The 25,477-nt window shown below is 43.3% G+C and overlaps 1 protein-coding gene across 1 annotated transcript in view; it reads right to left on the bottom strand.

The window, feature by feature from the left end:
• Window positions 1–24,647, bottom strand: part of LOC124623863 (inter-alpha-trypsin inhibitor heavy chain H4-like) — a 156,714-nt gene extending 132,067 nt beyond the window's left edge. The window contains exon 1 of the mRNA XM_047149072.1: window positions 24,426–24,647. Within this exon, the coding sequence (XP_047005028.1) occupies window positions 24,426–24,647 (222 nt within the window). The remainder of the gene's footprint in view (window positions 1–24,425) is intronic.
• Between the last annotated feature and the right edge of the window lie 830 nt (window positions 24,648–25,477).

Raw genomic sequence — 25,477 nt, 5'->3', positions numbered from 1 at the left:
GTAAGTTCACTGAGTCTCAGCCACAGACGGTTCTTCCATCGTTGCCACAGATCCTTGTTGTTTCTCGGTCTGACGAAGGTCACGACTTCTCCACGGTCAACCCTTTCATTATTCAGAAAGGTGTCGACGCAATTGCAGGTCCTGTACAGTCTTGTTCCAGATTACGGAATGGCACCTTGTTGTTAGAAACAGTCAGTGCCCTCCAGGCTCAAAAATTGCTGCGTACTTCTCTGCTCCACACCTTCCCTGTTCGGGTGGAACCGCACCGTACCTTAAATTCCTCGCGTGGAGTCGTCTATACACGCTCCCTCGATGGATTGTCTGACGAAGAAATTCAGCACTACCTGTCTGACCAGGGCGTAACGGCTGTTCATCGGGTTATGAAAAGGGCTGACACGAACATCATTCCAACCCGCACTGTCTTCTTGACATTTGACAAAGTTCAACTCCCATCGAAAATCAAAGCCGGCTATGAGATAATTTCTGTTCGCCCTTACGTCCCAAACCCTACGCGTTGCTATCGATGTCAGCGGTTCAATCACACCAGCCAGTCCTGTTCCAATCCGGCCAAATGTGTTACGTGTGGCAAGGATGCCCATGAGGGTGCTTGTCCCCCTCCATCCCCTCGCTGCATCAACTGTATGGGTGACCACGCTGCTTCCTCTCGAGATTGCCCCGTTTTTAAGGACGAAAAGCTCATCCAGGAAATAAGAGTGAAGGAAAAGGTGTCGACCTTTGCTGCTCGAAAATTATTCGCCAGTCGACAGCCCACCGTGCCTTAGACAGGAAAATACAGCACTGTCCTTGCTTCTCCTCGGCCAACAAAGGAGGCGGCCACGCAGAATTGCGACCTCACCTTTAGTACCACGGTCGTCAGATCGGCCAACGCAAAGATCGCCCGTTCAACCTCACCACTTTCGCCTGCCCACTCTATGGCTCACCCTTCGTCGGGTTCTGCTAAATCTCGAGCCCAAAAGTCAGACGCCAAGTCTTCAAAAACAGAGCATACTCGTGAAGAGTTTTTACGTACCGCACCTTCACAACCATCGGTTTCTCCTCCATCTAAACATCATACTTCCAAGAAGGCTACGAAGAAACACAGTTCCTCTCCTTCTCCGCCAAGGCGTGTCCCATCTACAGCACCACCTGGCGGAAATCGCCCTCGGCCGTCTTCTGTGTCGCCGAGGCGCACTGCTGGTGGCCGGTCAAGCGGCCGATCGCTGGTGGCAGGAGCTGCTCCTGACCAACCTATGGATCAGGATCTTCTGCCTTCGACTGAATGCCATTCCATGCTGTCGGTTGCAACCTCTGAGCAGTCGTTGAGTTGACAGCACCCTTGGTCACATTCCTCCATTTTCTGTTCACTCTATGTCCATTATCCACTGGAATATCCGCGGCATTCGAGCCAATCGGGATGAATTGTCGATCCTCTTACGATCCTACTCTCCGGTCATCTTCTGTCTTCAGGAAACAAAGCTGCGTCCCCATGACCGCTTTGTTCTTCCTCATTTTCAGTCCGTCTGATATGACCTCCCCTCTGTTGAAGGCACTCCAGTGCATGGAGGACTCATGATTCTTCTCCATGATACTATCCATTATCACCCAACCCCCTTAAACAGTTCCTTCCAAGCTGTCGCCGTCCGTCTTTCCCTTTCTGGATACACGTTCTCTCTTTGTACGGTATACATTCCATCGTCCACACCAATGGCACGAGCTGATCTCCTTCATCTTCTTGGTCAGCTTCCACCCCCCTATTTGCTGGTTGGGGACTTAAATGCCCACCACCCGCTTTGGGGATCTCCACATCCTTGTCCCTGTGGCTCACTATTGATAGACGTCTTCCACCAAGCGGATCTAGTTTGCCTCAACACTGGGGTCCCCACATTTTTGTCTGCCTCCAGGACAAATTTATCTCATTTGGACCTTGCGGTCGGTACTGTTCCGCTAGCTCGGCGCTTCGAATGGTTCGCCCTTGATGATACACACACGAGTGACCACTTTCCATGTGTTCTTAGACTGCAGCCTCAACTGCCATATATGCGCTCGCGACGCTGGAAGTTTGCCCAAGCTGATTGGACACTTTTTTCGTCTCTAGCGACATTCGATGACCGTCGCTTTCCCAGCGTCGACGATGAGGTCACACATATTACCGACGTTATTCTTACAGCTGCGGAACGTTCAATACCACGCACCTCCGAATTGCCCCGGCGCCCCCCAGTTCCTTGGTGGAACGAGGCATGCCGTGACACAATACGTGAGCGGCGACGTGCTCTTCGCATTTTCCGTCACCATCCAACTTTGGCCAACTGTATCCGATATAATCAGCTCCGTGCGCGATGCCGTTGCGCCATCCGCGATAGCAAGAAGGCAAGCTGGAAATTCTTTATTAGCTCATTTAACACCTTCACTCCCTCCTCGGAAATTTGAAGTCGGCTTCGACGGTTCTCAGGCGCGCCTAGTTGCTCCCCGGTCTCTGGGCTCACTGTCGCGCATGATACCTTAGTGGACCCCGTCGCAATTTCTAACTCATTGGGTCAGCACTTTGCTGAGATTTCGAGCTCTTCAAATTACCCGCCCGCGTTTCTCCCGAAGAAACGTGCAGCGGAAGTACGACATCTTGCTTTCTCCTCTCAAAATCACGAAAGCTACAATACTGTTTTCTCCATGCGGGAACTCCAACATGCCCTCTCTTCTTCTCGCTCCTCCGCCCCAGGACCGGATGGTATCCATGTCCAAATGTTGCTGCATTTATCAACCCATAGTCTGCGTTACCTCCTTCGCCTTTATAATCGAAATTGGACCGACAGTACCTTTCCCAGACGATGGCGGGAAGCTATTGTCGTTCCCGTTCCGAAACCTGGAAAGGACAAACATCTCCCCTCTAGCTATCGCCCCATTTCTCTCACGAGTAGTGTCTGTAAGGTTTTGGAGCGTATGGTGAATTACCGTTTAGCTTGGTGGCTGGAATCCCGCAGTCTTTTAACACCAGCCCAATGCGGATTCCGAAAGCATCGTTCTGCTGTTGACCATCTTGTTGCTCTCTCCACTTATATCATGAACAATTTTCTCCGGAAACGCCAAACGGTCTCTTATTTTTTGATCTGGAGAGAGCATACGATACCTGTTGGAGGACAGGCATCCTCCGCACACTATTCTCTTGGGGCTTTCGGGGCCGGCTGCCCCTTTTTCTTCGCGAATTTATGGCAGAGCGCACATTTAGGGTGCGGGTGAACACTACTCTCTCCCGTACTTTCTCCCAAGAAAACGGGGTACCCCAGGGCTCCGTGCTGAGTGTTGTACTGTTTGCGATCGCCATGAATCCAATTATGGATTGTCTCCTTCCTGATGTCTCGGGCTCCCTCTTTGTGGACGATTTTGAGATCTACTACAGCTCTAAACGGACCAGCCTTCTTGAACGACGTCTTCAAGGATGTCTCGATCGCCTCCACTCTTGGAGCATGGAAACCGGCTTCCGTTTCTCTCCCAGTAAGACCGTTTGTGTTAATTTTTGGCGACGTAAGGAGTTTCTTCCGCCCTCCTTACATCTAGGTCCTGTCAACCTTCCGTTTTCAGACGCCGCTCAATTCTTGGGTCTTATGTTTGACAGAAAACTGTGCTGGTCCTCCCACGTTTCCTATCTTTCGGCTCGCTGTCTGCGTTCCCTTAACACACTCCGTGTCCCGAATGGTACCTCCTGGGGAGCAGACCGAGTTGTCCTTCTCCGCCTCTATCGCACCTTAGTGCGCTCGAAATTGGATTATGGAAGCACAGTCTACTCCTATGCTCGGCCGTCTATTCTTCGGCGTCTCGACTCTATCCACCACCGTGGATTACGTTTAGTGTCTGGAGCTTTTTACACCAGCCCTGTGGAAAGCCTTTATGCTGAGACTGCTGAACCTCCGCTGTCCAATCGGCGGGCAGTCCTTCTGAGTCGTTATGCTAGCCATCTGTCTTCTATGCCTGCTAATCCAGCCCATGACCTTTTTTTCGACGCCTCCTTTGATATAGGGTATGCAGGCCGCTCCTCCTCCCTACTACCCCCGGGAGTCCGCTTCCGTCAACTGCTCCATTCTCTTTCCTTCCGCTTTCCTAAAACCTTCTTGACAACTTGGGGTACAGCACCGCCTTGCCTCCGTCCCCAGATCTACTTGCTCCGTGACCTATGTCAATTTCCCAAGGATGGTACCCCTACACTTGTTTACCGTCGGGCATTTGCTGCTCTATGTGCACAAATGACGGACGCCACATTTATTTACACCGACGGCTCGAAAACATCGTTAGGTGTAGGGAGTGCCTATATTGTTGGCGACACCCCAAATCACTTTCGGCTTCCTGACCAGTGTTCGGTGTATACTGCGGAGCTTTACGCTGTTCTCCACTCTGTCCACTACATCCGCCGCCATCAGCGGATACAGTACGTAATCTGCTCAGATTCTCTCAGCTCTCTCCTCAGTCTCCAAGCTCTTTACCCTGTGCACCCTCTGGTCCATCGGATTCAGGACTGTCTGCGCTTGCTCCACCTGGGGGGCGTCTCGGTGGCGTTCCTCTGGCTCCCAGGACACGCTGGTATCTGTGGGAATGAGGCGGCCGATATAGCGGCCAAGGCTGCAGTCTCTCTTCCTCGGCCAGCTATTCAGTCGCTTCCCTTCACCGATCTACGGAGCGGTTTATGTCGCCAAGTTGCTCATTTATGGCATGCGCATTGGTCAACACTTCCCCATAATAAATTGCGGGAAGTGAAAGCCCTTCCTTGCGCTTGGACCTCTTCCTCCCGAACGCGTCGTCGGGAGGAGGTAATTTTAGCTAGACTCCGGATAGGGCACTGTCTTTTTAGTCATAGACATCTTTTAAGCGGCGATCCTCCGCCACTCTGTCCCCACTGCTCTCAGCTGTGGACGGTCAGACACCTTTTAATTGAATGCCTCTATTTTAATCCGTTACGCTCCCGTCTATAGCTATCGCCTGATCTATCGTCGATTTTAGCAGATGACACGCGCTCAGCCGATCGCGTTCTCCAGTTTATTAGTGACAGTGAAATGACGTCAGTCATTTGAAGCTATTTTGGGGACAACCAACCCCTTTCTGTACTGGATTTTTAAGCATTCCTTCTGCTTTTAGTTTCTCAAATTTTATGACTTTGTTCCCATTGCTGCTGGTTTTAAATTTCGGTTTTTTTCTGTTTCCTAAGTCACGGGCTGGGCGCTAATGACCATAGAAGTTTTGCGCCCTAAAACCACAAACAAAAAAAACAAAAAAATAATCCATGGCCGAGGCAGGATTCGAACCTGCGACCGTAACGGTCGCGCGGTTCCAGACTGAACAACGATTGCGCCTAGAACCGCTCGGTGACTGCGACCGGCCGAATCAATAACAGTTGCGATCTAATTCTCTAAGAATGGGACCTCTCCAGAGGTCGCAGTCATACATGCTAATGGTGATCATCTGGGACATCTGGGGTAATGCCGAATGCGGTTCATCACTGAACGTAATGTGGTACCAGTCATCAGCAGCCTATGCTTCCCGGTCACAGCATCACTTAAAATGCAGCTGTTTATTTTGTGGTGTCAACGGTAGCCTACACATGCGACGGTAATTCCATACTCTGTTTGCCTCTAGTCTCAGACCGATAGCGAGGGAAGATATAAAATGTGAGTTGCTGTCACGCTTTCGTATGAATCAGATGAACAAAGATTGCAATTCACGATATACAGTTTTATGGCGCTATACAAGAAATTCGTTGATTTGAAAAGAGCGTACGGGGTCTGAAGATGGCAAAATGAATTGCCGAAACTGGTTGCTTTCAGAGTAAAATAAAATATCTTAAATTGTACGGCTGTTGGTAAAGTTTATTGAATTGAAAAGATATAAAATGTTTCCGTGAGGCCATTACTTGTTCTCGGATGTGTAGCTGTACCACGTTGACAAATATGCCTCCCCACATGTTCCCATGCAGTCCAACATTGAGCCACTGAGACACCCGAAACCCTCACAATTCTGGATATTGCACAATTCAAGCAGTCAGCCAAACAGAGACCCCCAATGAGGCCCCTGTCAAACTCTGTTTGGCGCTGATAATACTGTCTCATACACCGCGTCTCCTGCACAGCCATCACTCAACTTTTCACACTGTTCACGCAGCGTCGCGGCTGTTCTACCTGTCACAGAGAATTATAATTCTAATCATTTACATGCCTGTCCATGCTGTGTACAGATATAGATTTATACTGATGTACTACCATCTCTTCTGTACGCTTCATATTTTTTCATCACGCATTGTACTGTGATGAGATTGCCTGTCAGATCCATTTCATATAGCTTTCTCCTATTGCTTGACTCTGTTCTTTTGATCTACCACTCGCAACCTTTTTGCGAAGGAAGGAAGTGAGTCATTTTATTCCCTTTATTATAATTCCGAATTATGCACCAGTGTCCTCTCCATATCCTTGTCTTATCATTTAACGTGTTGCATAATTGATGCGAGTGAATGTGAGTTTTCGTGAGTGTAGCCAGTATCTGTTGTCTGCTACTTTTAGTCTTGCCAGTTGTTGTAGCTCAGTTGGAAAGGTAAAGACGTGTAGCCTCGTCATTACGGAAGATGTATATCTGATTGACAGAGGTAGGTTGGCAAGTCGCTGCCTTGGAGTGTACTCTTCACTACAGGATCAGAGAAAGCGGCTAGTGTGCGGTTTGTACTAGAGGCACTTTGCTGTAATTACTGTGTGAGAATGAACGTGTCTCTAGACAGTCAGTGCATGGAGGTGTTTTAGATATTTAGTGTGTAATATTTAACCATTTTTATTTGAGCCTTTTGGATATTAAGGGTGAATTGTAGAAGTAATTTCGTGAGTGGATTTATCATCATTTTCACGTTCTTGGTAGGGAATGCTTGATGCATATGTTAATTAGGTTCCATTCGAGGTGCAGCATAAAGAAGTCTACAACCACTGATGTAATAATCAGTGAGCAGTCATAACCACCCCATGACATACAAACACGCCTTCTTCAACTCCATTCTGAACACAGTTCAAAGATTGCCATTGTCTGATCAAAATGTAAACAAAGAACTAATTATCCTAAAATACATTGAAACCAAAAATGGTTACGACCCTGAATTAGTACCGAAATTATATTTCAAAAAAATCAAAGCTAAAGAGAAGTTAGGTAGACAAGAAATCACTTTGGAAAAGATAAAAAATAGGCCAAATTTGAGATTTGCTACAATTCCGTATTGTGGAAAAGTATCTCATAAATCAAATATTTATTTTAAAAAAGTGACACTGTAAATTCAATTCAAACTAAAGATAATTTAGGGAAAAATTACACTATAATATTTATCGAGAATCAGTCTACAATCAGTCAGGCATGTACAAAATTAGCTGTCTGCACAAAGTGACAAAATGTATATTGGCCAGACAGGAAGGAAATTAAGAATTAGGTTTAATGAGCATTCGTATCCAACTAGAACATCTGCATTAAGTACACACATAAAATCACACAATGATACAATTGATATAATTGCTGATCGGGTGGAAATATTGCATAGAGCTGAAAGAGGTGTGATAATGAACTTTCTAGTAGAAACAGAGATTTTTGCAAATAGGATTATTCAGCGACAAAAAGTTCTCGATGAGCAGCTGGAACTCAAAAACAAAAGTTCCTTAAATAATTAAGTTGACGGTTTCAAATATTTTAGTAGACCTTCTTAAACTAAAATTCTGCCCAATTTTGTCCTCCCTTTCTTATTTCATCCACGCCCTAGCTCTCCAGCTCCCCTCCCTTGACATTACCCAGTTCCTGGTTTCTTAACTTACAGGGCTCTTTTAAACGTATATATTGCTTTTAGTTTGTTTCGTACCATATCTCTTTATCAATTTTTGTCTGCATCATAAATGAAAATCAACTACATTTAGTGATTGTGTAGACATTCGGCTGAATATTCTTCTAACTGATAAATGGAATTTCAGTTACATTTTGTGTTTGGGTAGACACCGGATGACATATTCTTCCAACTGATGTGTAACATTTTGGATGAATTTTACACATATGTTTTGCTTTGACTTTTGAATTTTTATCTGTATGTTAAATGGAATTTCAGTTATATTTCATGATTGTATAGACATTGGATGACATATTCTTATAACAAATACTTAACAGTCCAGACATAAACGGTGTTCCTTAAAAAAAAAAAGGTGTTTTACATCTACATATTATACTTTCCTTTTGTTTGTATTGTAACCTTGCTACGATTTTTCATTTATATTGGAAAATATGGTTTTGAGAAGTAACATAAGTCAAAGCATATATGACGTGTTAAATCTGCGACAAGTTTTGTGAGTATTTCCATTTATACAAAGTGTTTTTTTCTGTTTTGGTCTTATTTCGTTTTGCTTTGTCATATTGCCCACTTTGCATCTTGTACACCTCCAGATGAAGATGTTTTAAGACTGAAACTGGTAGCAGAATAAGTATTATTATCACAGACAGCACAATGTAATGAATTTTGTGAACTTAGTACATACTGTCGACTAGTGTCTAAACAAGGTGATTTTTATAAAATCGTTAATTTTAACGCCTAGCTCTCTCTATGGCTGTTGTTATATTTGAAGGGGATCACTACAGACATGAAGATGTCAAGTGACGAACAGGGATGTTTAGAAAAGTCGATAACGTTCATACCCAACTATTTTGTGGGCTGTACCTTGATTTACATATTTTAGCTTGACATTTGCATCTACGTACAGCGGTCTTCTCGTCAGATGATTGTTGACATGATTGAATTTCGCGAAGCATCATTGTTTGTCACTTGACGTCTTTATATAGTAAGTCACTAACACAAGGAAATTTGTTTTGTCTGAGCCATAGACTGACAGCACGACTCAGAAAAGACATACGAGGCCTGTTCAGAAAGTAAGCTCCGATTGATTGCCAAATTGAAACCACAGTGAACGTCAGAAATGTTTTACTTGTAACAATTAGCTACACCTTTCAGCTACTTCTCTACGTAGTCGCCGTTCTGACTTAGACTTTTGTCATAGCGTTGTACCAACTTTTCAATAGCCTCATCATAGAAGGCAGCTGCCAGTGCTTTCCGCCAATTCTCCACGCTGGCCTACACCTCGTTGTCTGTGTCAAAATGTTGTCTTCAAAGACAGCGGTTCATGTGACCAGAGATGAAACTCAGGGGGAGACAATTGCGGCCTGTATTGTGGGTAATCTCACATTTCCATTTGAAAACGATGCAGGAGCATCTTCATTGCCCCTGCAGAATGCGGCTGCGAATTGTCTTGAAGAAGAAACAGCACGACAGTTATGTAATGTTAGCTGCATAGCTTCAGGCGAAATTTCTCACCAGGCCCTTGTACTTGGCGGCAGACACTATTTTCTAGACATCTTTACGCACTCACTGCGAGCTCAGAAATGAGAAGAGCGACGTGATGCTAACTGGGGTTATACTAGAGACACTACCCAACACATCTGTGCAAAGCTTTATCGGATTTTCATAGTCGTTTCCATTTCGCGACCGATCGGAGCTTACTTTCTGAACGCCCCTCGTACTTTAACCTCTCAGTCGTTCTTGTACACTAATAGTCTTGGTTCAGTGAACAGTTGTGTTGGTAGTGATTTCAGAGCATTTTATTACGAGTGCCCCATTGTCTGTATGTAACAAGGACGAAATGAGGAGGGTGATACATTTTCTGTATTCTGAAGCGGCTAAAGCTGCGGAGACTATCAGCAAAATGTAGCGGCAGTTTGGTTATAGATGTTTTCTGAAAGAAAAATTTATGAGTAAATAAAGCGCTTTAAGAGTGAACTTACACAAGGAGGTGAGAAGTCATTGTATACTTCCTAATATCGAGTCGGACCTCATTTTGCCCGTCGTAGTGCAGTAATTCGACGTAGCAAGGACTGAAAAAGTCTTTGCAGCCCACTGCAGATATATTGAACCCTGCTGCCTCTATTGCCGTCCATAATTGCGAAAGCGTAGCCATTGCAGGATTTTTTGCACGAACTGACTTCTTGATTACGTCCTACAAACGTTCGATGGGTGTCCAAATCATTCACTGGAACGGACTGTGCAAGTCTTTGCACCCCACTACAGATATATCGAACCCTGCTGCCTCTATAGCCATCCATAATTGCGAAAGCGTAGCCATTGCAGGATTTTGTGCACGAACTGACTTCTTGATTACGTCCTACAAACGTTCCATGGGTGTCCAAATCATTCACTGGAACGGACTGAACAAGTCTTTGCAGCCCACTACAGATATATCGAACCCTGCTGCCTCTATAGCCATCCATAATTGCGAAAGCGTAGCCATTGCAGGATTTTGTGCACGAACTGACTTCTTGATTACGTCCTACAAACGTTCCATGGGTGTCCAAATCATTCACTGGAACGGACTGAATAAGTCTTTGCAGCCCACTACAGATATATCGAACCCTGCTGCCTCTATAGCCATCCATAATTGCGAAAGCGTAGCCATTGCAGGATTTTGTGCACGAACTGACTTCTTGATTACGTCCTACAAACGTTCCATGGGTGTCCAAATCATTCGCTGGAACTGTCGAGAATATTCTTCAGACGAACAACTGTGACCCGCTGACATTACATCGTTGAATGGCTCCACGTAGGCGACCACAACCATTTCCAGTAAATGATCGGTTAAGTTGGACCGGAGGAGCTAGTCCATTCCATGTAAATAAAGCCCACATCATTACGGAGCCACTATCAGCTTGACAGCTTCAAGGAATCTGCCACAGCTCGAGCCCTAGCATCAGCTCTTATCAACTGAAATCGGTAGACATCTGACCAGGCCACCGTTTTCCAGCCGTCTAGGGTCCAAACCGGGTTCGGACGCGAGCCCAGTTGAGACGCATCAGGCGTTGGCGTACTATTAACAAAGGCGTTTGCCATAGCCGTAGCCCATTAACTCCAGATTTCGCCGTACTATCCTAAGAGATACTTTCGTAGTGCGCCCCACATTGATTCCTGCGGTTTTTTCACTCAGAGTTGCTTGTCTGTTATCACTGACGGCTCCACGCGAACGCTGCTGCTCTTAAGTGAAGGCCGTCGTCCACTGCGCATATTGATTTCTCTAACGATTTCCGAAATGGAATTTCCCATATGTCTAGCTTCAAATACCATTCCGCAGTCAAAGGCTGTTAATTCCCATCGTGTGGCAATTATTACATCGGACATATTTTCGTACGAATCACCTGCCCTTTTATACCTTGCGTACGCGATACTACCGCCATCTGTGTATGTGTTTATCGATAGCGCATGACTTTTGTCACCTCAGTGTATGTGTCTGCGAAAAAGGACGTTCGGTAGGGTAGAGTAGCAAAATCAAGACATGGGGCGAATGATTCGTGGTGTTAGTCGTGTTAGAACTGATGGTATTGCGCAGACAGCATTTGCAGACGTCCACAAATCTCTAAACTATAGGAAAGTGTGTGCTCGCTGGGTACCACGTGAACTGACAGACTGTCATAAACGGGAACGTTTGCGAATATTGAAGCTACGTTTACGGCGTTTTGAACAGGAAGTAGGAGACTTTCTCAATCGCTCAGCAACCGTTGATGAAATGCCGTTCCATCACTGCGAGCCACAGAGTAGGCGGCTGAGCACCGTCTGCAAACATCCGTCCATCTTCGTCTACAATAAAAAAATTCAAATGCCAAGTCTCTGCGAGAGAGTTAATGACGACACTGTTTTGGGATATGAAAGTTCCACTGTTGATTCATTACACCCCCAAAGGAAAACAATGGGTAGTGTCAAGCACTTCGCGGTACTGCGAGATCTGGAACCCAAAACGAAAACGAAAATGAGAGAGATACTTTCAAAATGCTTCCCTCATACCTCTGGAGAAACAATGCTATCCATTAAAAATTTTGTCTTTGAGCTGCTGGAGTACCCGATTTACAGTCCTCACATAGTTCTAAGTGATTTTCACCTTCCTGGTTTCATGAAGGAACATCTGCATGAGTAAAAGTTATCACCAGACGACGAAGTCGTGGAGACGATGGAAGAGTGTATGCGGATTACACCACAAAACTCCATCCAGGACAAAACAAGAAAGTTCGTCGAGGGGTGGACCAAGAGCGTAGACGCTGAGGAAGATCATGTAGACTAATGACAGAAAGAAGATAAGGATTTCTGGTCCAATGGGTATAGGGTAATAACAACAGCAGCAGAACATGGTAAAACGAGAGTAGGATTCATTATGAATAAGAAGGTAGGGCAGAGAGTGTGTTACTGTGAGTAGTTCCGTGATTAAGGTTGTTCTTGTCAGAATCGACAGCAAACCAATGCCGACAACGATAGTTCAGGTATACATGCCGACGTCGCAAGCTAAAGATGAAAATAAAGAGAAAGTATATGAGGATATTGAAAGGTTAATACAGTATCTAAAGCTGGATGAAAATCTAATATACGTGGGGGACTGAAATGCAGTTGTAGAAGAAGGAGTAGAAGAAAAGGTTACAGTAGATTATGGGGTTTGGACAGGAATCAGAGGAGAAAGACTAAACGGGGGTTCTGTAATAAGTTTCAGCTATTAATAGTGAACGTTCAAGAAACACAAGAGGAGGAGGTACACTTGGAAAAGGCCGGGTGATACGGAAAGATTTCAGTTAGATTACAACATGGGCAGACAGATACCGGATACTGAATTGTAATGCGTACGCAGGAGCATATATAGATTCAGATTAAAATGTAGTCGTGATTAAGAGTAGGCTGAAGCTTAAGAGATTAGTCAGGAAGAATCAATACTCAAAGTAGTTGCATACAGGCTACTGAGGAATGACGAGATTCGCTTGAAGGTCTCTAAGGCTGTAGATAAAACAATAAAGATAGCGCAGTAGGTAGTACCGTTGAAGAGGAATGGACATCTCTAAAAAGGGAAATCACAGAAGATGGATAGAAAAACATATGTACAGAGGAGGGAACTGCGACGAAACCATGGGTAACAAGAAATATTCCAGTTGATCTATAAATGAAGAAAATACACAAATATTCAGGTAAATTCAGTAACACAGAAGTACGAGTCACTGAGGAAGGAAATAAATAGGAAGTGCAGGGAAGCCAAGGCGAAATGGCTGCATGAAAAATTTGAAGAAATCGAAAAGAAATGACTGTGGGACGCACTGACTCAGCATACAGAAAGTCCAAACAACCTTCGGTGACACAAAAAGCAAAGGTAACATGAAGAGTGCACTGGCAAAACGGGCATTTCTGGCCAAGAGAAGTATTTTAGTATTGAACGTAGGCCTTAATATGAGGAAGAATTTCTGAGAATGTACGTATGGAGCACAGTATTGCTGGTAGTGAAACATGGACTGTGGGGAAACCGGTACAGAATAAAAATCGAAGCATTTGAGATGTGATGCTACAGACGAATGTTGAAAGTTAGGTGGACTGATAAGGTAAGAAACAAGGAGGTTCTGTGCAGAATGCGAGGGGAAAGGAATAAGTGGAAAACACTGATAAGGAGAAGGGACAGGATGATAGGGCATCTGTTAAGACATGAGGGAATGACATCCTAGATACTAGAGGGAGCTGTACCGGGTAAAAACTGAATAGTAAGACAGAGACTGGAATACACTGAGCAAAAAATTAAGGATGTGGGTTGCAAGTGCTACTCTGAGGTGAAGAGGTTGGCACAGGAGAGAAGTTGGTGGCGGGCTGCATCAAAGCTGTCAGAAAATTAATGACTCAAAAAAAAAAAAAGTTACTTACAATGTTGTCTTCCCGATAAAAAGTTTCTCACTTAAAAAATCCTTTGAATTTTAACTTACCCTCACGTATCTAAACTGAAAACGTAGTCCGCATACAGAACTTTAACACGTCTTTGCAGACTATCACTTGATGGAAATTATGTTCGATATCTTGAGTTGTAGGTTACGTAAATTGCCTGGAATGTTTAAGTTTCTAGTTATACCCTGCACATAAACTTCATCAGTTTTTAAACTAGTTTGTTGGCAAGGGGAGACTCCAGTATCAGCACCGTTTGACAACTGTAGTTTACTTTATTACCTACTGTAGAATTCAGAGATCAAAATATTGTACGAGTCTCAATGTAACTCGAGCTGTCATGTCACATTTGGGCACGAATTTGTATCACAGCCTAAATTCAGTGTTCCTGCACAATTGTTCTTGTTGTGGACCTCAGCCCGAAGAGGGGTTTGATGCAGTTTTCCAAGATAGTCTATCGCGGGCAGGCGTCTTCATTTCTGCATAATGTCTGTAACCTACAGCCGTTTGAAGCCGCTCATTGCAAGCACGCCGCGGTCTTCGTCTATAGTTTCTAACCTCTACACCCTTCCCATACTTCATTCCAAACTGACGATTCCTTATTATCTCCGGATGTGTCCTCTCTAAAGGTCCGTTCTTCTAGTCTAGTTGGGCCATAAATATCTCTCATCACCAGTGCGATTCAGTACCTTCTGATTAGCTATTCGTCTTCTTCTATTGCTGCCTTCGTTGTCAGTTACATATCTTGATTTATCTGCCAGATGTACTTAATTGTTGAAATAACATCATGTAACGTCTTTTGCTGCTGTTCCTCGTGCGTCCTTTCCAGGCATCTTTCATTCTGTTAGTTTCAAAATAAATGCGAAATATCTGTATAGGTGTCCAACCGATCCGTTCCTCGATTCAAATGGTTCAAATGGCTCTGAGCACTATGGGACTCAACTGCTGAGGTCATTAGTCCCCTAGAACTTAGAACTAGTTAAACCTAACTAACCTAAGGACATCACAAACATCCATTCCCGAGGCAGGATTCGAACCTGCGGCCGTAGCGGTCTTGCGGTTCCAGACTGCAGCGCCTTTAACCGCACGGCCACTTCGGCCGGCTTCCTCCATTCCTTGATAGTCCTCCTGTAACGATCTTTTCCCTCGTATTCTGTGAAAGTCTTCTCTTCTCCAACACAATGTCTTAAAAGTTTGTAGTCTTCTCCGTTCTTGCTGCACTGCTGTCCATATCTCCGAGTCATATAGAACAACGCTCCACACGAAAGATTTTACATATCTTTTCCTGTTGCTTAAACTAATATATTTCGATGTTAGCAGCTTCTTCTTACTATTGGATGTTGTTTTAGATTTGTAACTCTATGTTTAATCTCGTGGCATTAATGTATCATCCATTGTCATTTCACTACACAGGTACTTAACGTTGGTAATTTGCTTCAGATTCTTTCCATTCCTACATAGGTCTGCTGCTATTGGGACTTTACTACATATCAGCATTTAGGTTTTTCTACTCATTTATTTTCATATTATAAGTTTCCGAGAATGCTTTGTTCATGACTTCTATAGCCTTTGGGAAATTCGGATAACACAGATGTATCACCTACAAATATAAGCATTTTTATGTATCTCCATTTACAGTTACTCCTTCAACATACTTGTATGTATCACTACATTCGCTTGTTGCATCTTTAGTTCATGTATTGAACGGGACATATTTATTTAATCCTGAAAGTTTTGTGTCATTGTCTTTTATTTTTGCAACTGCAGACTGGTTCCTGTAACGCTACGTTGTCGTATTATTTTCTTGCGTAACTGACGTGACTCACTGCACATTAAAGTTTCCAGCACTTTAGACCAGTGTACTATGTCGAAAGTCTTTTCGGAGTATTTTTTCGCGCCGTATTGTTAAAGTAATTATTTACTTTTTGGATTTTCTACCTTTGCCAAAACCAAATACATTTTCAGCGAGTTTTTGATTAATTTTGATTGATATGCTGTTCCTATTCGTCGTTATCTCGGAGCCATGGAAACTTAGTGCACGATATTCACACCCGTTTGAGCCGCGCGGGATTAGCCGAGTGGTCCAGGGCGCTGCAGTCATCGACTGTGCGGCTGGTCCCGGCGGAGGTTCGAGTCCTCCCTCGGGCATGGGTATATGAGTTTGTTCTTAGGATAATTTAGGTTAAGTAGTGTGTAAGCTTAGGAACTAATGACCTCAGCAGTTAAGTCCCGTAAGATTTCACACACATTTGAACATTTGAACACACCCATATGACGTTGTTTTCTTAAACACTGGTACAAGATCTGACCTTTGGAAATCTCTAGGAAAATCTCCTTTTTCATGCATCTTATTGGTGATCTCATAAAAAAAACTTTTTTGTTTTCTCATATAGAGCTTGGAGTATTTCTTCAGTTATTGAGTCCCATAGTGCTCAGATCCATTTGAACCATTTTTCAGTTATTGAATTATAATAAGGTCCCTCTTTTGCTTTTTATCCTTTAACTACTTTATCGAATTACCTCTAAGTATTTTAGGCCCATGTTCATCCAGTGAAACACCTTGCCTTTTTCATTAACTTAACCTTTGACCCAGGTCTGTAACATAACTTCGTTATTTATTCCTTCTACTGTCCTCATAAGTCATAAATCTCCGTGATATACATTCCATCTTTCCTTTTGATCACAGCTCCTTGGGCCTTAGCTCGAAACATTGTGTCTCTTGCCAAGCTGGTGGCACTATCTCCCTTCTCTCTCTCTCTCTATCTCGCTCTCTCTCTCTCTCTCTCTCTCTCTCTCTCTCTCTCTCTCTCTCTCTCTCTTTTTTTCTATTTTACAACTCACTCTCTCCATACTTTCTTTCAATTTTAGTACATTCTTCCACACTTCAGACTTCTTAAGCTAATCTTCAGTATTCTTCTGTAGGTCCAAATTCCAAAACCTTGTGTGGAAAGCTAATCATCCGAGTTCCAATTTCGTACAAGTCTTGCCTTCACAAAAGATTGTATTCGATGTTAACAATTTTCTCTTTTTCAGAAACGCAGTTTTTATGTTTCCAGTCTGCATTTAATATCTTCTCTTCACACTTGTACGATATGTAAAAGTAATTAATCAATCTATAAAAATGATGAATTACAGTAAACAGTGTCTGGAATGTGGATGGAGTTTCAGTTGTATGTCTCCATTCCGCTATGAGCATAATTGCCCTCTCATATAATTGGCGGCATCATTTACATTTGCCGACTTGCAAGAAGTTCTTAATGCAGAGCGAAGGCCTACACTTACAGCACTAAGTCATTTTAATTACAGGGTAAAGGACACCCTAGTACATCTTCGCCATACCCTTTGGTAAATGTCATATAGATGCAGGCGGTGCGGACAGAGTATCACGCGACCGAGGCTGGTCCAACGTTGCATTGCTCATCTCCAAGCGGGGATTCCCATCGTTCTGATAACCTTGAGTATCTCGAATAGCTGACGAAATAGCGTGTTTGGGAAACTCTACGGTACTTTTGCTTACGCTGTGGACGGCAGATGTGGCTGTTTGCCAGACGAACTCGGCAGGGTCCAATAGTGCGTACAGCTGCCTTTTCTACTGGATGCTTTCAGTATTTTGTAGGAGTATCCTTAGTGCTACATCTGCACTACAGTTAACAGTCCACTGAAACGAGTACTACATTATATGACAAAAGTATCCGGACACCGTTTAATGCAGAACATTACATGTCGCGAGAGGAGGAGCCGCTAGTACAAAAGGAGGCGAGAAGTATTGAGTTGTCAGTGCAGAAGCAGCAACGTCTGAATAGGCCAGTCACGACAACTCAGTCGCTTCGAGCCCTGGCTACTCATTGGATGTAACCTGAGTAACATAGCCATGAAGGATATTTAAACTCGTCTAAAGTTCCCCAAGGCAACTGTTGGTGGCGTGATTGTGAAGTGGAAACGAGAAGCAACAACCATACCTAAAGCCAAAAACAGACAGACATCTTCTACTGCCGGCCGTGGTGGCCGAGCGCTTCTAGGCGCTACAGTCTGGAACCGCGCGACCGATACGGTCGCAGTTTCGAATCCTGCCTCGGGCATGGATGTGTATGATGTCATTAGGTTAGTTAGGTTTAAGTAGTTCTAAGTTCTAGGGGACTGATGACCTGAGCCGTTAAGTCCCATAGTGCTCAGAGCCATTTGAACCAGCCATCATCACCTCGAACACCTTCTGTAAATGGACGTTCATGCCACATTGTTGACCTTCGTTGACCCTCAAAGACCTTGCTGTCACACATCATTGGTTTCGTCTGAATAGCCGCTATCAGAAAATAAGTACCATTCTGTAGCATCCCATTTAAAAAGCAAAATTGACACCGAGCGAGGTGGCGCAGTGGTTAGCACACTGGACTCGCATTCGGGAGGACGACGGTTCGATCCCGTCTCCAGCCATCCTGATTTAGGTTTTCCGTGATTTCCCTAAATCGTTTCAGGCAAATGCCGGGATGGTTCCTTTGAAAGGGCACGGCCGATTTCCTTCCCAATCCTTCCCTAACCCGAGCTTGCGCTCCGTCTCTAATGACCTCGTTGTCGACGGGACGTTAAACACTGACCACCACCACCGCAAAATTGACCTTCTTGTCTCCGACGCGACCCCACCTAGAAACAAAAAACCAACGTTATATTATGGCCCCCGTGGTCGCCCGCAACATTTGTCCCACACATTTTTCAGCTACTATCATACTTTCGGAGTTGTTCTAGGTGGAAGTAACTAGTGACTCACCCTGTATATGTCCAATAATAGGTTTGCAGATTCTTGTGATCGGATACTATGTCGCTGGCTCACCCGCCACGATACAGCAACGTTTAGCGATGCTGCCTCTCAAGGCCTTTTGTTTTGTCTCTCTGGCTTCCTTCTTTGAGATACATCGCTACTGCCGAACGAGATGATAGCAAGCGGATCACAAGTCGGCTGATAGCTTGCTCCGGTGACCTCAGCTATGGTGGGACAACGAATTACGAAAACCTGTTCTGAATGAAGAAAACTTTTCTTGCCATTAAGAGTTAATTTCAGCGCGCTTCGTGGCTCAGACATAAGGTACTAATGTTCAGTGCAGTTTGGAGACAATGACTGTATTAGCATTGATTGCTATATCAACATTGATTAGTTCATCACTTTCAGTGAAAGTTGTCCGGGTATCTCCCAGTTACCACGTGAAGCAGTTGTCATCAAATATCCATCGTCGCTTCGACGATTTCTTACTTGATCACCATCATTAAGAATGTGGACTTGCTGTATGTGAAATAGGTACAAGTTTTCCGCATGTAACGATCACCATACGCGAGTTTGTGGGGTACTGGTACGTGCAGAAAGTCGCCGTGTGCTGACAGTAGGGCTACGCAGCATCATTTCAACAATGTGTTGCTGTTCCTGCACAGGTTGTCGATTTACATGTTCAGAAGATAAATGGGAACTTGGAAGAATACATATTTCACTGAAAGTGCTGCAAACTGAGGTAAGCAATTTACGATCAGGAAATCGACGTATCGGAAAGTCAACAGCAGGAGCACTACCTTGCAGAAGCCGTAAATAATCACCTTATCTACATATTCTTCATTAGCGTGGGTGTGCAGCATTTTAGTCGGCCAGTGTATGAACACGGTTAACTGATACTTCTCTATGATACGCTCTCAGCCCCTTGCACCACTTCACTGACAACACACCATGGACAACTGCGCTTTCGTCGGGCTATTTTAATGACAGAAAGATATTTTGAGCAATGAATGGTAACCATTTGGAATAGGGCATGTGTCGATATGAGGTTTTTTTTTTTTTTTTTTTTTTTTTTTTTTTTTTTTTTTTTTTTTTTTTTACACGAGCGTTTGTGTCACATCCCTGAACACTGACATTCGTCTTGGTACATCCTGTATAAGCAATCTAGAAAATTATATTAATGGGCAACAAGCAAATACCTGTGAAGTGACGAAACATTTAAACAAGAGCGGCTACATTAAGCATTAACATAATCAACGAAAAACAATGGGAAGAACATTATAAAAAGTTGTAGGCTGACCAAAACATAAAGAAACAAGCATAAACGTACGAAGATGTAAAATGGGATAGATGTACTAGTATTAGCTGAAGCTGGAAGAAGCTTTAAAAGCAATTAAAACAGAAATGTATCTGGTATAGATGGCATTAACGGTGAGTTGTTAAAAATGCAACGGAATTCTCCTTCAATCACCGTTTAATGTTGGGAGAAAACGTGAATCCGGAAATCTGGCCAAATGCTGTTCGTGTATCAACTTTTAAGAAAGGAGGTAAAAAAATAGCAATAATTATATCGGAATAACTGTTTTATCAGCTGAGTATAAAATATAATCAAAAATTTAAGCTCTTAGGCTATGGTCAACAGCCGAAAAGATTTCAACTGAAGGCCAGAGTGGATTCATATTTGGATGAACAACAATCTATGTCTAATGTATTCACGCAATTTTATCGTTTATGGAACTGGTTTGAGACCCTGGCTGTTACACAAAATAAATTATTGATGGTGTACACCAATCAGCCACTAACTGGTTTTAGGTTACTTTATTCAAATTTTGTACAGTTCATCATCAGACGGTTTTTTCATTGTTTTCATCAATACAGATTATACACTGACTTCCTGTGAGTTCCCCTATGATAAACAACAATTTACAAATTTCAAACGTGTAACCGAATTGGTTGCGCCGAATATTTGTGTTAAAATACAGCTTACATCAAATGTCTGTCTTGCGCACTTGTTTTAGCAGTTTCCTTACAATGAATTACCAGTACATTCTCAAGCATGTTTGTGACTGTCAAATACAAATAACCTTCACAATGTATTTCATTCCAGCTATAAAAATGCATACATCCCCTAGAATCTATTTCATTGCAAGACAACTGCTAAAACAAATACGCCAAATGAACATTTCAGGTAAATGCAGGGTTATAAATACAAAAGCAAATAGGGGTAATGCAGGAGTAGGTTTCATAATGAATAAAAAAAATAGGAATGCGGGTAAGATACTACACACAGCATCATGAACGCATTATTGTGGCCAAGGTAGACACGAAACCCACGCCTACTACAGTAGTACAAGTTTATATGCCAACTAGCTCTATGAATGACGAAGAGATTCATGAAATGTATGATCACATAAAAGAAATTATTCAGATAGTGAAGGGAGACGAAAATTTAGTAGTCATGGGTGATTGGAATTCGACAGTAGGAACACGGAAGAGAAGAAAACGTAGTTGGTGAATATGGATTCGGAGTAAGAAATGAAAGAGGAAGCCGCCTGGTAGAATTCTGCACAGAGCATAACTTAATCATAGCTAACACTTGGTTCAAGAATCATAAAAGAAGGTTGTTTAAGGTTGTATACATGGAAGAAACCTGGAGATACTGGAAGGTGTCAGATAGATTATATAATGGTAAGACAGAGATTTAGGAACCAGGTTTTAAATTGTAAGACATTTCCAGAGGCAGATGTGGACTCTGACCACAATGCATTGGTTATAAACTGTAGATTAAAACTGAAGAAACTGCAAAAAAGTGGGAATTTAAGGAGATGGGACCTGGACAAACCGACTAAACCAGAGGTTGCACAGTGTTTCAGGGAGAGCATAAAAGAACGATTGACAGGAATGAGGGGAAGAAATACAGTAGAAGAAGAATGGGTAGCTTTGAGGGATGAAGTACTGACTGCAGCAGAGGATCAAGTAGGTAAAAAGATGAGGGCTAATAGAAATCCTTGGGCAACAGAAGAAATATTGAATTTAATTGATAAAAGGATAAAATTAAAAATGCAGTAAATGAAGCAGGCAAAAAGGAATAAAAACGTCTCAAAAATGATATCGAGAGGAAGTGCAAAATGGCTAAGCAGGAATGGCTAGGGGACAAATGTGAGGATGTAGAGGTATATATCACTAGGGGTAAGATAGATATTGCCTACAGGAAAATTAAAGAGACCTTTGGAGAAAAGAGAACCACTTGTATGAATACCAAGAGCTCAGATGGAAACTGAGTTCTAAGCAAAGAGGGGAAAGCAGAGAGGTGGAAGGAGTACATAGAGGGTCTATACAGAGGCGATGAAGTAGAGTACAATATTATGGAATTGGAAGAGGATGTAGATGAAGATAAAATGGGAGATATGACACTGCGTGAAGAGTTTGACAGAGCACTGGAAGACCTAAGTCGAAACAAGGCCCGGGAGTAGACAACATTCCATTAGAACTACCGACAGCCTCGGGAGAGCCAGCCCTGACAAGATGTATGAAACAGGCGAAATACCCTCAGACCTCAAGAAGAATATTATAATAGAAAGCAGGTGTTAACAGATGTGAAAATTACCGAACTATCAATTTAATAAGCCACGGCTGCATAATACTAACACGAATTCTTAACAGACGAATGGAAAAACTGGTAGATGCCGACCTCGGGGAATATCAGTTTGGATTCCGTAAAAATATTGCAACACGTGAGGCAATACTGATCCTACGACCTATGTTAGAAGATATATTAAGGAAAGGCAAACCTAGTTTTCTAGCATTTGTAGACTTAGAGAAAACTTTTGACAATGTTGACTGGAATACTCTCTTTCGAATTCTGAAGGTGGCAGGTGTAAAATACAGGGAGCGAAAGGCTATTTACAATTTGTACAGAAGCCAGAAGGTAGTTGTAAGAGTCGAGGGACATAAAAAGGATGCAGTGGTTGGGAAGGGAGTGAGACAGGATTGGAGCTTATCCCCAACGTTATTCAATCTGTATATTGAGCAAGCAGTAAAGGAAACAAAAGAATGATCCGGAGTAGGAATTAAAATCCATGGAGAAGAAATAAAACCTTTGAGGTTCGCCGATGAAATTGTAATTCTGTCAGAGACAGCAAAGAACCTCGGAGAGCAGTTGAATGGAATGGACAGTGTCTTGAAAGGAGGATATAAGATGATCATCAACAAAAGCAAAACGAGAATGTAGTCGTATTAAGTCGGATGATGCTGAGTAAATTAGATTAGGAAATGAGACACTTAAAGTAATAAAGGAGTTTTGCTATTTGGGGAGCAAAATAACTGATGATGGGCGAAGTAGAGAGGATATAAAATGTAGACTGGCAATGGCAAGGAAAGCGTTTCTGAAGAAGAGAAATTTGTTAACATCGAGTATAAATTTAAGTGTCAGGAAATCGTTTCTGAAAGTATTAGTATGAAGTGTAGCCATGTATGGAAGTGAAACATGGACGATAAATAATTTGGACAAGAAAAGAATAGAAGCTTTCGAAATGTGGTGCTACAGAAGAATGCAGATTAGATGGGTAGATCACATAACTAATGAGGAGGTATTCACTAGAATTGGGGAGAAATTTGTTCTAACAATGGTTCTGAGCACTAAGGGACTTAACTTCTGAGGTCATCAGTCGCCTAGAACTTAGAACTAATGAAACCTAACTAACCTAACGACATCACACACATCCATGCCCGAGGCAGGATTCGAAACCGCGACCGTAGTGGTCGTGCGGTTCCAGACAGTGGCGCCTAGAACCGCTCGGCCACTCCGGCCGGCATTTAGAGAAGCTTCAAGGCTAGAAAATCGTAGCCAAAGTCAAGAAAACATGGAGAGGTTCAAATGGTTCAAATGGCTCTGGGCACTATGGGACTTAACATCTATGGTCATCAGTCCCCTAGAACTTAGAACTACTTAAACCTAACTAACCTAAGGACATCACACAACACCCAGCCATCACGAGGCAGAGAAAATCCCTGACCCCGCCGGGAATCGAACCCGGGAACCCGGGCGTGTGAAGAAAGAACGCCACCGTACGACCACGAGATGCGGGCAAACATGGAGAGGGTTGTCGCTTTGTGCAGAGATTACTATTTGGCCCTATCCATAAACCGATTTAATGGGATGCGCACAAATAGACGGAAAGACCATTTCTTGTTTGATTACACAACACTCAAATGATTACTCGAAATCGTCACACCCATGAAATATCTGGGAATGTGCGTTCGGAGAGATTTAAAGTGAAACAACCTCATAAAACTAAGCGTAGGAAAGCCAGATGCCACACAGATTCATTGGAAGAGTCCGTGGAAAGTATAGACGACAAACTAAGGAGGTACCTTCCAAAACTGTCATTGAGCGACACGTTTCCTACTTAAGATAGCTACAGGAAACTTACTAGGAAATTTAAATGAGTGAGGAGCGATTCGTCACGGTTTCGCTTAGCAAGCGCGAAAGCTTCTCGGACATGATCGTCCAACTCCAGTGGAACGCGCTTCAAGAGGTGGCGCCGTGTATCACATTATGGTGTACTGTAAAAATTCTCATACCGTGTCTCCAGAGAAGAATCAGCCTGTGTAACTCTTGCTCCTACGTATATCGTGCGAAAAGACCATGGAGGCGAGACTAGATTCGAGCTCACACCAGTCCCTTCCGTGCATTATTCGCGACTTGAACAGGAAAGGAAGAAGTGAGAGTGGTGTGAGAAGTACTCTCCACCACACACCTCACCGTGGCTTTCAGAGTACAAATATGGATTTAGATGTACATAACAACAGAATAATTTCCTCGAATAATTCTTTTAAGATGAAGATTCAGCATTTGAAAACAATTGCAACTGCAACTGAATCTAGATTACGAATGGAGTGACTGATAAGCGAGATAACCTGAGCAGAGACGGCGACCAGCAGTACCGCCGCCGACACCACGACCGCCCTGAAGTCCATCGCCAGCTGCAACTGCGGCTGCAGGCCGTGCCGCCGTCCCATCACCAGCCAGCCGCCCAAACTCTGTGACGTCAGCAGGCGACCTTTGACCCGCAGCGCTGGTCGCCGCCTCCGCGACTGGCAGCCTGCTCCCTTTACTCGATACCGCCCGCCTCTTTCCATTAGTGCAAACAACGCCAGTCTGACTCACTATTGATAATACCGACTTCGCTGCGACAACTCATTCTACTCACCTACCAGCCTTCGCAAAGTTCTTTTTCTTTTGAATAATATCGGTTATTCCAACCGAAAGCTGTTAACCTATTCTCGTCCACTCCTCGATCAATACGAATTTGCATGAGAAGGTTTGCCGTCGAAATTCAGTTCTACTGGGGGCTCATATTAACACTTCCTTGGCCTACCTTACACTACTCAGTTCTTTAACATGCCCAAACAACTAACTTTTATTCTCCAGTCTGCTCGTTGTGGACTATATCACTTTCATTTCTCTCCAAGAATTTGATGTTTCGATCTTATCTTCACGCTTGACTTACAGGCATCATCACATAAAATCTAATTCCATTGTCCTGACTTCCATTCTATTTCTCGTAAGTGGCTACATTTCTGCACCATAAGCAACTACATTCTCACTACCACTATGGAAAGCCCTTTTTTGGTCTGTTGGCTAATACTATTGTTCCAGATTAATACACGTAGAGATTTCGTTGCTCATTTACCCATCATTACTTTGATTTCAATAACTTTGTCATAATATATAACAGAACATAAAAATTTAAATTTTCACATTCTGAAAATATTTTTCTTGAAAATCAAATCATTCCTTTTTTACCTATAGATACGTACTGTGTGTTCCCAAAATTAATTTTGATGCACCTTGTCCTTGTAAAAGTTACTCTGTATGTATGCCACTTCTTGTCTGCTGCTTGCGAAAAATATTTGGTCATCTGCAAAAAGGAGTGAATGCATCCATCTAACTTAAACACCGTAGTACC

The sequence above is a fragment of the Schistocerca americana genome, chromosome 1, assembly GCF_021461395.2.
Source record: "Schistocerca americana isolate TAMUIC-IGC-003095 chromosome 1, iqSchAmer2.1, whole genome shotgun sequence".
NCBI classification, from domain to species: Eukaryota; Metazoa; Arthropoda; class Insecta; order Orthoptera; family Acrididae; genus Schistocerca; species Schistocerca americana.
Note: the sequence above shows the minus strand (reverse complement) of the source record. Positions and strands in the feature narration are given on the sequence as shown.